Source organism: Geotrypetes seraphini, chromosome 10 (genome assembly GCF_902459505.1).
Source record: "Geotrypetes seraphini chromosome 10, aGeoSer1.1, whole genome shotgun sequence".
In the NCBI taxonomy this organism is placed as follows: Eukaryota; Metazoa; Chordata; class Amphibia; order Gymnophiona; family Dermophiidae; genus Geotrypetes; species Geotrypetes seraphini.
This window is the reverse complement of record NC_047093.1, coordinates 102622441-102638209: the sequence shown is the minus strand read 5'-3', so window position 1 is coordinate 102638209 and position 15769 is coordinate 102622441. Positions and strand designations below refer to the sequence as shown.

Below are 15769 nucleotides of genomic sequence, written 5' to 3'. Positions count from 1 at the left end.
TGGGGGGAGCGGAGGGAAAAAGATGGGTGCCAGACCAATTTGGGAGGGGGGAGAAAGGGAGAGGCACAGTAACAGAGCAAATGGAAGACACAGAGAGAAGAGAGGCAGTGGATGGAAGGAATTGAATGAGAACATGAAGAAAGCAGAAACCAGGCAATAAAGGTAGGAAAAAATTATTATTATTTTTTTTTTTGCTTAAGGATAAAGTAGTATATTAGTTGTGTTGATAAAAATTTATAAACATTAGAGGCTCTGGTAGAAACCCGTTTACAAAGTATGTATTCTTCCCAATTAATATTTCCAAATTAATAAAGTCTTTTTGCTTATTTTTAAATGGGTTTCTACCAGAGCCTTTAATTCAGTAGCATAATTAAATGAAATAACTATTTCTGTAGTTTATAGGGACAGGCGGGGACGTAGGGGATTCCTCGCGGGGACGGGTGGGGACGGAGGGGATTCCTCGCGGGGACGGGTGGAGACGGAGGGATTCCTCGCGGGGACGGGTGGGAGTCCTCACGGGGACGGGTGGGGACGGGTGGGACTTTGGCGGGGACGGGTGGGGACGGGTGGGATTTCTGTCCCCGCGCAACTCTCTATTCCATACCATTATTGCTCTGATTATAGGGGCAAGAGGAGTCAGCCTCAAGTTGACCGCCAGAATCAACCTGGTCAGCTCTTCTGCACCGGATCTTACCAGAGTCAAAACTAGAGCTGGTGCTGGGTTTGTCACAGTCCACAATTTTTTTTCCACGAAAATCGTCTAACTATACATCCAGCCATCTGATCATCCAGGCTGGATATACCACATTTTCGTCCAAATATTTGTCCAAGTCAAAAACGCCTAGGAAAAGACCTTTTGGACGTGGGAGGGGTCAGCAAAGTGATGGACTGGACACCCAGATATGGCACCTGAATAGTGGGGTACCTTACAGAGCACTGCTGTGAACTTCACAAAAAGGGTGCCACATAAACATCTCACTACAGCTCCCTTATACATCATGGTGAACACCCCAAAATACCCCCAAAATCTACTCAACCATCTATCTACAACCCCAATAGCCCTTATAGCTGCAGGAGCCACCTATATGACAGTACAAAAGGGTTTGGGGGTATTTTGGGGAATGCATGTGTTTCACCATGAATGCAGTGATTACAGTGGCTTATGGGCCTAGATCCTCCTCTCCATGGTTCACTAACCCATCCCCAAGACCACTTAAGCCATCTCTGTGGAGCTCTACTAGGCTTTCCTATGGCAGGCTGCCATGTGCTGATGTGCTGGAGGCAGATATTTAAAGTTGTGATTACGATTTTTAGGGGGGGGGGTCGGTGATCATTGGGGTAGTGTGTGGGGGTCTGTACTTTGTGTCTGCAGTTCTTATATGCTCACTTTCAATTGCTTTTTGTGATTTAGACCATGTTTTAAATGGCCTAAGTCACAACGTCCAAGTTCCGTCTAGGCTGTGTTGTAAAACCTTCGGTTATACATGCAGTACGACTATGGACCCACGGCCCGCCCAAATCCCACCCTCGACACTCCTCTTGAAATGCCCCATTTAGCTCTGAAAAGCTAAGTCACTATCATGCATTGAATAACTTTACATTGTTTATCATGTTTACAAACAAGCACAGACACTTTATAAATTATTATAAGTCAAAATGCACACTAGTTGAAAATATCACATTATAAAAAGTTCCAGTGAGGACGGCTACCACACAATTTCATCGTGTGGCATTCTGAGGAACAAAGTGTGATTTGAACATATATGCAATGGTGGACTGTTTTTGATTACCACTTAGCTCTGGTCATTCAAGCAGCACTGGGAAGACCTAAGTCATTTTTAAATACGTCCAGAACCCAGTTCGTTTATCGGCACTTTGATGTCTTTCATTGAAAATTGTCCAAGTGCTGATTTAAGCCGGTTTTTAGACGTTTTTCTGTTTCAATTATGAGCCCCATAGCATCTGTGCCCATCAAAAAAAAAAGATTTCCTGCCTCTCAGCTGTTTGGGCTTACCTTGCCGGCTTTGCACATGTGTGAGAGTCACTCTCACAGCGATCAGTCGGACAGGAGAGATGGGTATTATGATGAACCGCCACGTTAATCATTTGCCTGCAAACCTTTTAGTACATCAATAGCTCTTTTTGAATCGGCCAAAAATCAGATCGGAGCAGACCCACAATGTCTTACCAGTCTTCTTTCGTGCATCTACTGGCTAGACTTCCAATTTTTCCCTTTACAGCTGAATTCTTGTCCTGGCAGTTTACGAGGGAGTACTGAAAAGTTCTCAGCCCCACCAAGAAGGAAATGATGTGGAGCCATAAAACTTACAAGTTATTCCACATATTCACCCATAAGTTCAGCACACTTGGCACATTGTGTCTGAAGTTTCTGTAACTCTTCCAAATAATACTCTGATGTCTGGTCACTGAAATACTGCTCCGCTGCTGAAATCACCTCCAAATTCACTTGAAAATTGTTTGGAAACAGAAAATAGTCAGATGGCGCAAGTTCTGGTGATTATGGTGTAAGGTTTGTGCACTGAAACTGCAACTGCATCAAAACATCCATCGTTTTGCCAGCCTTTTGAGCAGGTGCATTTTCTTCCACAAAGAGAACTCCTGTCTTCAGCTTCCCTCTCCTTTTTTCTTTCAATGCCTCCTTTAATCAATCAGCACAGAAAGTTACAGTAGCATTCTGCATTATTTGTTTGGCACCTTGGAAGATAGTCATTACACTACCTTCCTAATCCCAAAACATTGTAGTCTTCATCATTCCTGCTGACTTTTAGGTCTTGAATTTCCTTGGCCTTGGAGAACCTGAGTGCCACCATTGCATGGACTGTCTCAGGATCATAGTGGTGAAACCATGTTTTATCAGCAGTAACTAGTCATTCCAAAAAGTTGGTACCAGATCACTGAAAATGCTACAATCAACTTGGAAGTGTCCACTTGACGTTATTTCTTGTCAGCATTCAAACATTTGGGCCCCCACTTGGCTGATAGCTTCTGCATACCCAGCTGCTCATAGATTATACACCCAGGATATTTGTAGTTTCTTAGCAACTGTTTTAGCCAATATCTGCTGATCTGCCAAAATCATGTCATGGACATGGTTAACAATTTCAGGAGCTGACACCGTTTGAGGCCTCCCAGACCTTTTAACATCTTTGGTCTTGAAATCTCCACGCTGAACGTTTGTACATTTCTTCACTGTGGAGTATGATGCGCATTTGTCACTCAGGGGAAGATTCTCAAATGTTTGCAGTAAAATCCAACGGGCTGCTATTGTAACAATTGTAAAAAAAAGGTGAATTATTCTTTAAAATACCACAGGATGGACGCTAAATTTGCATGTGCCGATCACTGCTGATAGCAATTGGCACATGCGCAGAATAAACCCACAATTTTTTTTTTTTTTAAAGACCCCAAATCAAAGATCAGAATAAGGGATGCCCACTCCCTCCTGCTGCTGCCAAGCAACCTACCTGACACACACACCGTCCCGTCCCCCGGCAGTAGGAGGGATGGCCACTCTCTCCTGCCTCTGCCGTCAAGTAACCCCCACCCTCCCAAAACTCCATCAAGCGACCCCACCAACTGCCATCAAGCGACCCCACCACAGGCAGCAGGTGAGATACCCACTGCCGTCATGCTGACGACCACCCCCTGTGCCTCCGATGACCCAATGCTCCCTCCCTACCTTGTTCATGATGGATGGCTGAATGGATGCCTGCAATTCTGATTGGCCTAGGCTGCACCGGGGAAGGAAAGGCCAGCCATTTTAAAGAGGTGGATCTATAGGTTGAAAGGATTAGGCATTCCTCCAGCCAGCCATCGTGAACCAGGTAAGGGGGGGGGGGTCGTCGGAGGAACGATAGTGGTAGCAGGAGGGAGTGGGCATCCCTCCCGCTGACTGGGAGGGTGTTGGGGGGGTGCACTTTACTGTGACGGCAAGTGTAGGCATCCCTTCCACTGCCAGGGGGGAGGTCTGCTTGACGACAGCAGAGGGAGGGAGTGGGTATCCCTCCTGCTAGGGGTGTCGGGGGTACAAGGCAAAATCTTTCTGGCAGATCTTAGCTGTCAAACCTTACTTTCCTGTCAATGCCTGAGCCGATCAGTGCTCAGGTGCTGACCAGAAAGCAAGGTTATGACAGCTCAGACCTACTGGAAAATTTTGCTCGCAAATGTAGGACAGCAAGATTAGGGAATCACTCGGCGATAATAGAGAATTTCCAGGAGTGCTCGTTTAACTATTAATGACCTCATTCTAATACATTTACATGGCAGTCAGATTCTGCCAGGAAGCTCAGAAAAGAATGTGGTGAGCCCTTTTGAGAATTGGTCGGTTGAATACTTCCATGCTAAACCGGCTAGAACTGGTTTAGCGACCATGGTTAAAGGAACGGTGGATTTTGAGAATCTTCCCCTCAGTGTTTGCATAAAACTTTCAAGGTAAGGACATAACTTTGGAATTTTCTTTTTCAGCAATAGAAACTTCATGACGGCTTGGAATTCCATACTTGAAAATTCCACACTTTTTGTTGACATTTTTCAAGCAATGATCTGAAACAATGTCAAAACATAACATTAAGATTCTGCAAATTGGCACTTTACAAAATAAAATAACACTCTTTTCAGCTACAGTTGCAAAAATAACACTCAGAATTTCCAACACCCTGGAAAGCTGCAGTGATCAAACCATTGCTGAAGAAACCCTCCTTAGATACACACACGCCAAGCAATTCGCATCAAAGCTCCTTGAAAAAAACAGTGCTCCACCAAATATCTATATTCATCAAGAACCAGAATGTCCTCTCCACTCACCAATCTGGATTCAGGAGCTATCACAGTACCGAAACAGCATTTCTAGATTTAATAGATGACTGCTGACAAAGGTCAGGATGTACTTCTCATCCAACTGGACTTGAGTGCAGTCTTTGACACACTTGACCATGAGATCCTACTAGCCAGATTATTTGAAACTGGGATCAAGAATACAGCACTTTCCTGGTTCTCATCATTCTTGGACCAAAGGCAACTATGCTTCCTAGCGAACTCAGTATTCTCTAAACCGAGAACCGCAAAATATGGAGTATCTCAAGGTGCACTTTTATCCTCACTTCTATTCAACATCTACATCAGAACAGCCCTTGATATTGCAAAGAAACATGGAATCAACATACACTCCTTCACCGACGATATACAACTCTACATTCCTACGGCAAGGCGCGGTACTCACAATTAGAGACCCTAAAAACCTGCCTCGTGGAGATTAAAGCATGGATGACAACCAACAAACTTCAAATAAACCCATCCAAGACTGAACTTTTATGGATTGGCCATGATTCATGTTCTGCCTCTTGTCCTTGCATCTCCTGGGACAATATCACTCAGGTACCCCAAGACCAAGTGTCCAGGTTGGGCATTACTGGACGTTGGTCTGACTCTTTCAACACAAATCTCCAAGGTAGCATCCTCCTCCTTCTACTACTACTTACAGCAACTAAAGCCCATCTGCCATTATTTCACTAATTCTGGCTTCACCCAATTGTTTAGTTTAGTTATATGCCTTTGTTTTATCCACCTAGACTATTGCCTAAACTATCGCCTAGACTATCCGCCTAGACTATTGGTCTACCGGCCAAAGAGCAGAACCACCTACAGAGAGTCCAAAATGCTGCAGTGCGACTCCTAAAAAACCTTGGCCCTTTTGACCATATCTCTCCAGCATTGATCCAGGTTCACTAGCTCCCAATACAACAACGCAATATCTTCAAACAACTAGTATTAGCGTTTAAACGCTTCCACAACATGACACCTGATTATGTAGAGAAGAAACTCCCAATATACCACTCTCAGCTGTCCCTCCATTCACAATGGGAACTCAGGCTTTCCAACCCTCCAGCAAACAACTTCCACTGGGAGACAGCCCAAAAGCAATCATATTCATATAGCATACCTAAATTATGGAGTCAACTCCCTCTTGCCATTAGGGAACTGATAACCTACTGACCTTCCGGAAAGCAGTAAGGACGTTTCTTTTCATGGACTGAATCAATTCTGGTCTCAAACTTTGACAGACCTTGCTTCAATGTATCTTATCTCAGAACATCTGTGTCTTCTACTGTTCACTGCAGATATGTTAATACCCATTTATGACTCTATGATTTATTTTCTTAGATTCTACAAAGCATGCATTCTTAGCCAGATATTCTTTATAAGTTGTAAGTTATTGATTCTATAGCTTTGTGTTTTGATCATGTAGCATGTTATTGACTCTGCAATGTATGTATCTGTACAGGTCATTGGTAAGGCCCCACTTGGAGTATTGTGTTCAGTTTTGGAGACTGTATCTGGCAAAGGATGTAAGAAGTCTTGAAGCAGTCCAGAGGAGGGCGACGAAAATGATAGGAGGCTTGCGCCAAAAGATGTATGAGGAGAGACTGGAAGCCCTGAATATGTATAACCTTAGAGGAAAGGAGGGACAGGGGAGATACGATTCAGACATTCAAATACATAGAACAAAATCTTTTCCAGAGAAAGGAAAATGGTAAAACCAGAGAACATAATTTGAGGTTGAGGGGTGGTAGATTCAAGAGCAATGGGTGATGGATGCCTGGAATGCGCTCCCGAGAGAGGTGGTGGAGAGGAAAACGGTAACTGAGTTCAAAGAAGCGTGGGATGAACACAGAGGATCTATATTCAGAAAATAATATTAAATATTGAACTACGGCCAGTACTGCACGGTCTGTGTCTGTATATGGCCATTTGAGGCAGGATGGGCTGGAGAGGGCTTCAATGGCTGGGAGGGTTTAGATGGGCTGGAGGAGGTTTTAACGGAGATTTCGGCAGTTGGAACCCAAGCACAGTACCGGGTAGAGCTTTAGATTCTTGCCCAGAAATAGCTAAGAAGAAAAAATTTAAATTGAATCAGGTTGTGCAGACTGGATGGACCATTCGGTTCTTTATCTGCCGTCATCTACTATGTTATGTTACTATCTGTTCCTGAAAACTTTGTGTATGTATCCTTGTAATCCGTTCTGGGCTCCTGGGGAGGACGGGCTACAAAAATGAATAAATACATTTATGAAGTTGGTTGAGCTGAGAACTTTTCAGCACCCCCTTGTACTCCATTGGAAATTCAGTTCTCCAACTGCTTCCATGTTAGTAATTCTAGAACTTTGTGAATCTCATTGCAAATATATAAGCTATGGTATTAGTTTATAGATATGATTTCTGATGATCGCTTGTGTGTCTGTTTTATTATGTTTTTACAAAATTATGTATGTAAATTATGTAAACCGTTTAGTTTTAAATGGTATAGAAATTTTACAAATAAATTAAAATAAAATAAGTGCTTCCCAATATTAGCTCTCTGTATACAACAGTTTTGTTCAGTTAATTACCCAGGTTTGAGAAGCAGCATTGGAAACTCCATTGAGAAACCATCTGTGCTGGAAACTGGGGATAGTGCAGCTGAGTCTCTTGAATCAATGCTCTGTCTGTCAAACCCAGAATCCTTTAACTTCACCTAAATAAGAAATCAAGCATTAAGCCTTTGTAATAACAAAACAGAAAAGAACTAAAAAAGGGGTAGAAACATTTAATGCTTATGCACAAGCGAAAATTAAGAGCCTGCCTTTTTAAATCCTGTTTGCATTTACTCTTTCCTTTCCTCCCAAACTTGTTTAACTACCCTCCAGCTTCTCTCACTAAATTTCTTGTGTCTTACACAATCCACATTTTGGCCCAGATTCTGTATAGGACGCCTGGGAGGGGTGTCCTATACAGAATCGAGCCTACACTAACCCCAATTCTGTAACTGATGTCCATGTCATAGACGCCAGTTACAGAACCGGGTTAGAGTAGACACGGCCGCTACACTTAACATGGCAAGGGATCTCCCTGCCGCGATAGGTATAGTGGCCACCTGTCTCCCCCCCCCCCGACGATCACCAGTAGGAGGGTGCCCAACCCCTCCTGCTGGAGGTCCCCCCTCCACGCTAACACCCCCCCTGCAAACCCCCCCAGATGGACGGACGGGTCTTGCTACCATCCGGCTGGCAAGACTGCCTTGTCGAAATGAGGCGGGCCCGCACCTTTCTGGCCCATTCCCGATAAGCCTAAGGCCTGATTGGCCCAGGCTCCTAAAGCCTAGGCCAATCAGGCCTTAGGCAGGCCCGTCTCATTTTGACAATTTATTATTTCTGTAGCACTACCAGATGCACGCAGCACTGTCATGTCCTGGAGAATCATTATCAGTCCTTGGCTCTTTTTTGGGGGGCTAATGACAGCTGTTTGCACCATCACCACTCTGATGGTTGTGCTAGCGGCTAACCTGCGCAAGAAACTTCCTGTGGGCTGGCTAAATAGGAACATACAAGTAGGCCTTTGTCAGATCCAAAGAGGCAAGAAACTCTCCCAGGGTCACCATCGCTATGACAGAATGAACCATCTTCAAGAGCAAATGTGGAACTTTGAGTGCTGCATTGACTTGAGAAAGGACTAGAATGGGTCTTCAATCATCAGAGCCTTTATTTGGCACGATAAAGCATAAAGAGAATCTGTCTGAGACCAAGAGTTTGGGCGGCACCAGCTCTATAGCCTGAATGTTGGATAACCTCCTCAAAGTAGCTTGAACTTTGTCCTTTTTTGGGCGCCCTGTAGAAGAGACAACAAACCAATCTGGCAGAGACTGAGCAAATTCCAGCTAGCAGCTAGACCAAATAAAAGTCCAGAACCCAATGGCCAGATAAACTCTGGACTCAGGCCAGAAGAAATGCTGAGAACCTGCCCCCTATACATAAAGGGACCTCCCTCGGCCTGGCATCATTGTGATGACTTGGAAGATGAAGCAGCATGGGAAACAGAGGAATGGTTACTCTTGCATCTGGAGAATCTCTGCCTGTAGTCCTAGAACAGGGGTGTCCAATGTCGGTCCTCGAGGGCCGCAGTCCAGTCGGGTTTTCAGGATTTCCCCAATGAATATGCATTGAAAGCAGTGCATGCACATAGATCTCATGCATATTCATTGGGGAAATCCTGAAAACCCGACTGGACTGCGGCCCTCGAGGACCGACATTGGACACCCCTGTCCTAGAACAATCTCTGCAACATGGAAATGTAATACAGTCAAAATCATTTGTATCTAGGAAAAGAAGAGCGCCCTGAGTCTCTAGAGGTTCTGGGTCTACCATCAGGCAGAAAATAAGTAAGCAGACACTTTATCCAGGACACGTATAATGCCATACAGGGAGTCAGCCACATAATCCACACCAGATAATGTTGAGGAGGAGTTTCATCTCCCTCACTCTCCAAAGTACGCAGCCTGGACAAACATAAGTGAGATAGCCTTGACCACAAAGCCACCGCCTCAAAAAGTCTCCTGAGAACTACATCCACTCGACAGTCCTACATGTCCTTGAGCACCACACTGCCTTCTCTCGGAAGAGAGGTATACTTATTGACCTGGGCAACCAGGAATGCACTTTAGGCTGACTAAAAAATTACTGACATTCCCGAGACATGGTTCTTGCTACTTTGAGAGACCCCTCCAGAGAATCCCACTGCTCCGAAAGTAAAAGTTAACATCAGGATGCCCAGGAAATGCCGAGAAGTGAACCCTCAATTCCACACATAAGGGAGGAGGAAATAGAAGAAGCCTGATGAGTGACTAAATCCAACTCCTGCAGAGACTCCAAAATAAGATATAGCAAAGCAGATGACAAATATCATCCGTCTCTCCTAGAAAAAAGGTCTCCCAAGCCCTGAACAGTGGCAGACATGTCTTGTGAGTTTATGCTGCGAGGAGACAAGTCCGAGAAGCAGCAGGACAGCACAGAAGTATGGCTCTCATGCAAGGCTTTCCACAAAAAATTCCAAACTGAGCGAAGGCATCTGGACTAGAGAGCGTTGAGTCACCCTATGACAACAGTATTTTGCGTTTCTTGGGCTGCGGGGTATCCGCGTCCTTACACATGGACCGGTCACTATTTCCATGCCCCAAAAATAAAAAAGTGGCCGCCTCAATAGGCTAGCTGCCCTTCTTGGCATCTCACTATGTAGATGAGAGGTTAAGCTGGCCGCTCCTACCTCTCTGGTCTGTGCCATGCTGCATGTGGCGTAAGAACACTCCTGATGCGCAAACCTTGCGCACTCTTAGCATGAATTTGAGGTAGAAGAGCCCAAGGACTCCATCCCAACAAGATTTGAGGCAACAACCGCAGTTTTGGAAGTGCAGGGATCCTTTGAAAAAAAAAGATCGCTAAAAAACCAAGATGGCCATCAAGATTTTTTGCGCATAAAATCAATAATTAAACTAACTTACTGAAGTTAAAAAAATGACAATTTGGGGGTTTTTCAGGAGGGGGCACATGCAGGAACCTTAAAAAACCTGAATTTCAGACACTCTCCGATTCACTTCACAGGCTGTAACAGCCTTACTCACTGTGATCTGTACTGCAATCTGCTGTAGCCTGCCTCAGCTCTCTTAAAATAGCTGGAATGGAGAAGAATCACTGTCTCATGCTGGAAATGCCTCTTTTCACAATGACATTGTGTCTGACCACTCTCCCACCCCCGCAGACCGACAGATGCACTACCAGAAAAGGGGGGGAAGAGACGAAAAATGCAGCCGGCACCCTGCGAGTCACCGCTGAGCCTCCTACGAATACCAAACAGCCTGCGCATGAACCCCTGCTAAGCAGTAGGTGAGAATGAAAGGCGGGATGGCCCCGAGCTCCAAAAATACTTGTGCAGGCTGGCTAACAGGTATCACCAGGGATCAGTCTGTCAGCTGCAGACTGCAGTCTGCTACTTCTCTGTGCAGGCAAAGCAAAACCAAGGATGAAAGCTCCAACCACTGAAGATACCGACAACATCGAAAAAACACCGAATAAGATAACAAAAGGGGACAGCGGAACTAAAACACTCCTTCTAGCTTGCGTGGAGAAGAGAAAAACTGCAGAAGGTAGTAGAACTTCCAGTGAAGAAGGAGGGAACATAGAAAAAATCCGGAGTGGATTTCTTTTGCTTATGGCTCGTAGCCATGGGGAGATAACCTACTTGTCTAGAATGACACACCTATTACACTGGAAATTAAATTATATACCACAGACATCATAGCACCTTAGAGGACAACATAGAGGGTTTTTCTGTTTCGGTTGAAAATGAAATCGCAGCTAAAATTCGACACTAGGGTTCAACTGAAACTGTCATCCCCTAGAAGAAAGTGGGCACCCTGAGTTCTGCTATCCCACTACACATAGGCTTTTCTGCATCAGAGGAACATGTGGCCACTTTAACGACTGAACTGCAGGAGACCAGGGATGTTGCAGCGCAGGCAGCGTTGAGTTTACTGAATTTACAAGCGCAGGTTGAGGATCTAGAAAATATATCTCGACGAAGTAATCTGTGGTTTAAAGGAGTTCCCGACGTCGAGAAGTTTAAAGACTGTAAACAGGTTGGGCGAGTTTTGCATCCAACTTCTCATAGTGGAAGGCGGAGAGGCTCCCGAGATCATCATTCTGCTGCATACACATCACAGTTTGGGACCCGCTTGTGCTACAGGACCATGAGACATAATAGCTTGTTTTAGAGACTACATAGGTAAGGAGCAAGTTCTTCAGGCAGCAAGGTGCTATCCGGACTTTCAATGGAATAAATCTCAGTGGGAGTTTTTCAGGATCTAGCCTTGGTGACCTTACAAAAGAAGAGTTTTTCTGGAGGTGAACCAGGTTTTGCACTCAGAAGGACACCACTACAGCTGTCTTTTCTCATTTGGCATCTGAATGACTGTGAATGGCAAGTCACGTAAGGTGGACACGGTGGCTGATGCTTGGTTGGTGTTGAAAGACTTGGGATGTTGGAGTTTACCGGAGCTCCCCCAGAAGCCGTCCAGCGCTAAGGGCCTTGGATCAGCTGGAACCTGGCAAGACAGTTTCACGCAGGCTAAAAAAATCTACAAAAATTGTGTCATGAGATTTGGACGGACTGGTTCAGCTTGATTGTGTCTACCAAGAACAAATGCTAGTCTTTTCTGGACTTTTGATAAAATACAGGATGTGGTTTGTTTGGGAAGTTATGAGCATTGCGTGCATGTTGAGAGTTGAATGGTGGAAGGTTGGCTGTTTTGGATATTGGAAATGTTGCTGTGTTATAGTGTTTTTCTTTTGTTTAGGAGAGGGGGGCTGAAAGGAACAAAGGCCTTCTATTGATGACTTCATTTTTCTCAGAATGGCTGATCCTGATGGAGTAGGATCAGAATGTCAGGGGAGGGGAGGGGAGGGAAGGGGAGGTGGGGAGGGAGGGAAAAACAGGTAGGAGGTTTAAGAGTTAATTGCAGGAGCAGAAGGGGAGGGTGGGGGAGCATATGAGGTTTATGATTTGTTCCTAGAATATAAATGGAATAAATAGTCCCGGTAAAAGGAGTGTGGTTTTTCAAGAACTGAAAAGATTGCAATGGGATATTAGTTTGTTACAAGATACACTGCAGCTACAAGATGCGGCTCTATTGAAATCCTCCCACTTTGAACAGATTTGGACACATCAAGGGGCAAATCCACATAAGAAAACAGGGGGTATTGCCATCCTGGTTAGGCAAGGGCTTAGAGTAGATGTCGATCAAATTTACCAGGATAGTTCAGAGAGGTGTCTTGCTTTGTGGGGCACTTTGCAAGGTTGTTTGATAATTATAAACATTTATGACCCTAATACTGCTCAGGCAGAATTTTACCAGACATTCCAGAGAGATTTATTGGGGTTTGTGAGGGGTTCAGTTTATTTAGGAGGGGACTTTAATGTACCACCTGATGTACATTTGGATCACTCTAAGGGAGGGAGGGAGGGGTACAACTAAAACTCACAGTAGGGCTCTGTTATCTTTGATGCAAACCTTGGGTTTGGTAGATTGTTGGTGACTTTCCCATGGGACACACAGAAACTATACTTATTTCTCTCATGCTCAACAGACTTATATAAGAGTTGATGGTATTTGGATACATAGAAACTTGTGCGATACGGTGCAAAAGCTGAGATAGAAGTTATTCAGATATCTGATCATGCCCCTACTTGGATTGCATATGTAGGAAATCATCAGGGAGGAGGAGCACATTTTTGAAGACTGAATGAAACACTACTGGGGTCCCTTAAAGTGGTGGAAGAGGTGCTTCGACTATTGTTACTTTTTTTGAATTTAATGATAATGGAGAGGTACAAGATGGGATTCTGTGAGATACTTTAAAAGCTGTGGTGAGGGGTATACTCATTAAAAAGGGGGGCAAGATTTTAGAGAGAAAGGGCGCAGAAATAATTACATTTAAGTTTACCAGGAACGTTTGCTAGTTTTTGGTTGTTTGTTTGTTTTTTTTTTTAGAACTACAGGATAAACACCATCAGAACTCCCTTATCCTTCACCACCATCAACAGGTGAGAGCAGAATTGCATATACTACAAATGGATGAGATCAAGCTTAGTCCTCATAAAATCAAACTGAACATCTATGAACACAGTAATAAATTGAGTGCTATGCTGGCTAGATATATTAGTATTAAACAAGCTAAGGCTACCATTACAAGAGTTAGAGATGGACGGGACGAGTTACAAGTCACTGATCTTGCTGTTCGCAAGGCCTTTTCTGATTACTATCAGCAGCTTTATGGTACATCTGAACTGCGTGGTCATGGGGAAGTTCTACGGTTTTTGTAAGGGCTCCCTATTCCTCAGCTAACTCAGAGTGAATATGAACCCCTTCATGAACCTATTTCTTTGGGAGAAGTTAAAGGAGTTATAATGTGACAGCAGGAAAATCCCCTGGACTCAATGGATATATTAGTAAATTTTACAAACTATTTAAAGAATTGTTGGGACCACTATTGGTTAGGGTGGCTAATGGGATACAAGAGGGACATTCATTACCAGCCTCGATGGGTGAAGCGGGTATATGGGTGCTTTTAAAACTAGGCAGAGATCCACAGAATTGTGGGTCTTATATACCAATTTCCCTACTAAATGTGGATGCCAAGATTATTGCTAAGATACTTGCCATTCAATTGGGTAAAGTGTTACCAAGTCTGATAAATATGGATCAAGTCGGTTTTATACAGAGGCAGCAAGTGAGTGATAATATCAGATGTACCTTGCATTTGTTGTGGGCATCTAGTCAGAAACCTGATAAAGCTGTACTTCTGACGGTCGATGCCGAGAAGGCTTTTGATAAGAGTTATTTGGGATTTTTTGTGGATAGTAATGGAACGGATGGGCATGGGTGGCCCCTTTTATGAATGGGCGAGAGCATTTTATGCATCTCCTCGGGCTTGTCTCAGGGTTAATAATGCTTATACTGATTTTTTCACAGTAGCATGGGGGATCCGGCAGGGGCGTCCCCTCTCAACTTTGTTATTTGTTATTTAATAGAGCCTTTGGCTATACTTATTAGGGAGCACCCATCTCTATGAGGGAGCCCTTAGTGGGGCTGGATCATCATATTGCCTTGTTTACTATATATATTAGAGACCGTGCAGAATCCATACCCACCCTTTTATCTATTTTTGAGGGCTTTGGGAAAATTTCTGGGTTCAAGGTTAACCTGGATAAATCGGAGTTTTTAAATCTGACCCTTGAAGATGCGGACGTTCAATATCTTTTAAGACGTTTACCATTTCGGTGGGTGAGGACAGGGATACGATATCTGGGAATTCAGATCTCCCGAGATTTATCTTGTTTATATGAGGTCCACTAAATACACATAATTAGGAGAGTTCAGAAGAACTTGCAGAATTGGCATGGTTTGTTATTATCCTGGTGGGAGAGAATAGCAGTAGTGAAGATGAATATTTTACCGAGGTTGCTGTTTCATTTTCAAACTCTGCCTATCCCAGTGCCTTGTCATGCTATAAAGCGGTTACATGCTTCATTTAAGCGCTTTATTTGGCAAAGGAAATCTCCACGTATATCTCAGAAAGTTTTGTAGGCAGCCAGAGCACTGGGAGGGAGGGAGGGCTGTCCCAAATTTGCAATGCTATTATCATTCTGCTCAGTTGCATTTGCTACTGGATTGGGAAATAGCTGATTATAAGTGGGGAGTGCAGATAGAACAGCATTTGGTGGGGTCTGGGAAATTGAAGTATTGGTTTTGGACCTCCCTTTTAGAAAGGATGAAGTTTCAAGAGGTGGAAAACCCTTTTCTGCAGCATTTGATAAAAATTTGGGTTTGGTGAAACGTACTTTGGGTGGGGTAATACAGTTTCCACATTAGCTTTAATACGTGAGGAGCCACAGTTCATAGCAGATAGAGAGAATAGAGTTTTTGAAAGATGGGCACAACAAGGACTAGTTTCCTTGAGGACTAGTTGGTCCTCAAGGGCTGCAATCCAGTCAGATTTTCAAGATTTCCCCAATGAATATGAATGAAATCTTTTTGAATGCACTGCTTTCAATGCATATTCATTGGGGAAATCCTGAAAACCCAACTGGATTGCTGCCCTCGAGGACCGACTTTGACACCTGTGATTCAGAGACTTACTGCATATGGGAGGTCTGGTGCCTTTTGAAGTCTTGCAGAGAACATATGCTTTGCCAAAGAGGGACTACTTAGCTTATCATCAAGTTAGACATTTTATTCATTCAAAAGGCTGGGATAGGATGACTCTGGATAAGGGGGAACATCTTGAAAAGTTCTGGCGGACTTTTAAATTATTGCCGAGACCAATTTTGGTAATTTATCAATATTTCAGAGGGCAACAATTATATACATTTATTTTTATGATAAACT

The 15769-nt window shown here is 43.9% G+C and overlaps 1 protein-coding gene across 4 annotated transcripts in view; it reads right to left on the bottom strand.

The window, feature by feature from the left end:
* The window catches only part of FKBP15 (FKBP prolyl isomerase 15), a 337919-nt gene that overhangs the window by 194084 nt on the left and 128066 nt on the right, over window positions 1-15769 (bottom strand). For all 4 annotated transcript variants that reach the window (XM_033960334.1, XM_033960337.1, XM_033960335.1 and 1 more), the window contains one exon: window positions 7407-7531. In XM_033960334.1, coding sequence (XP_033816225.1) covers window positions 7407-7531 — 125 coding nt within the window. The remainder of the gene's footprint in view (window positions 1-7406; window positions 7532-15769) is intronic.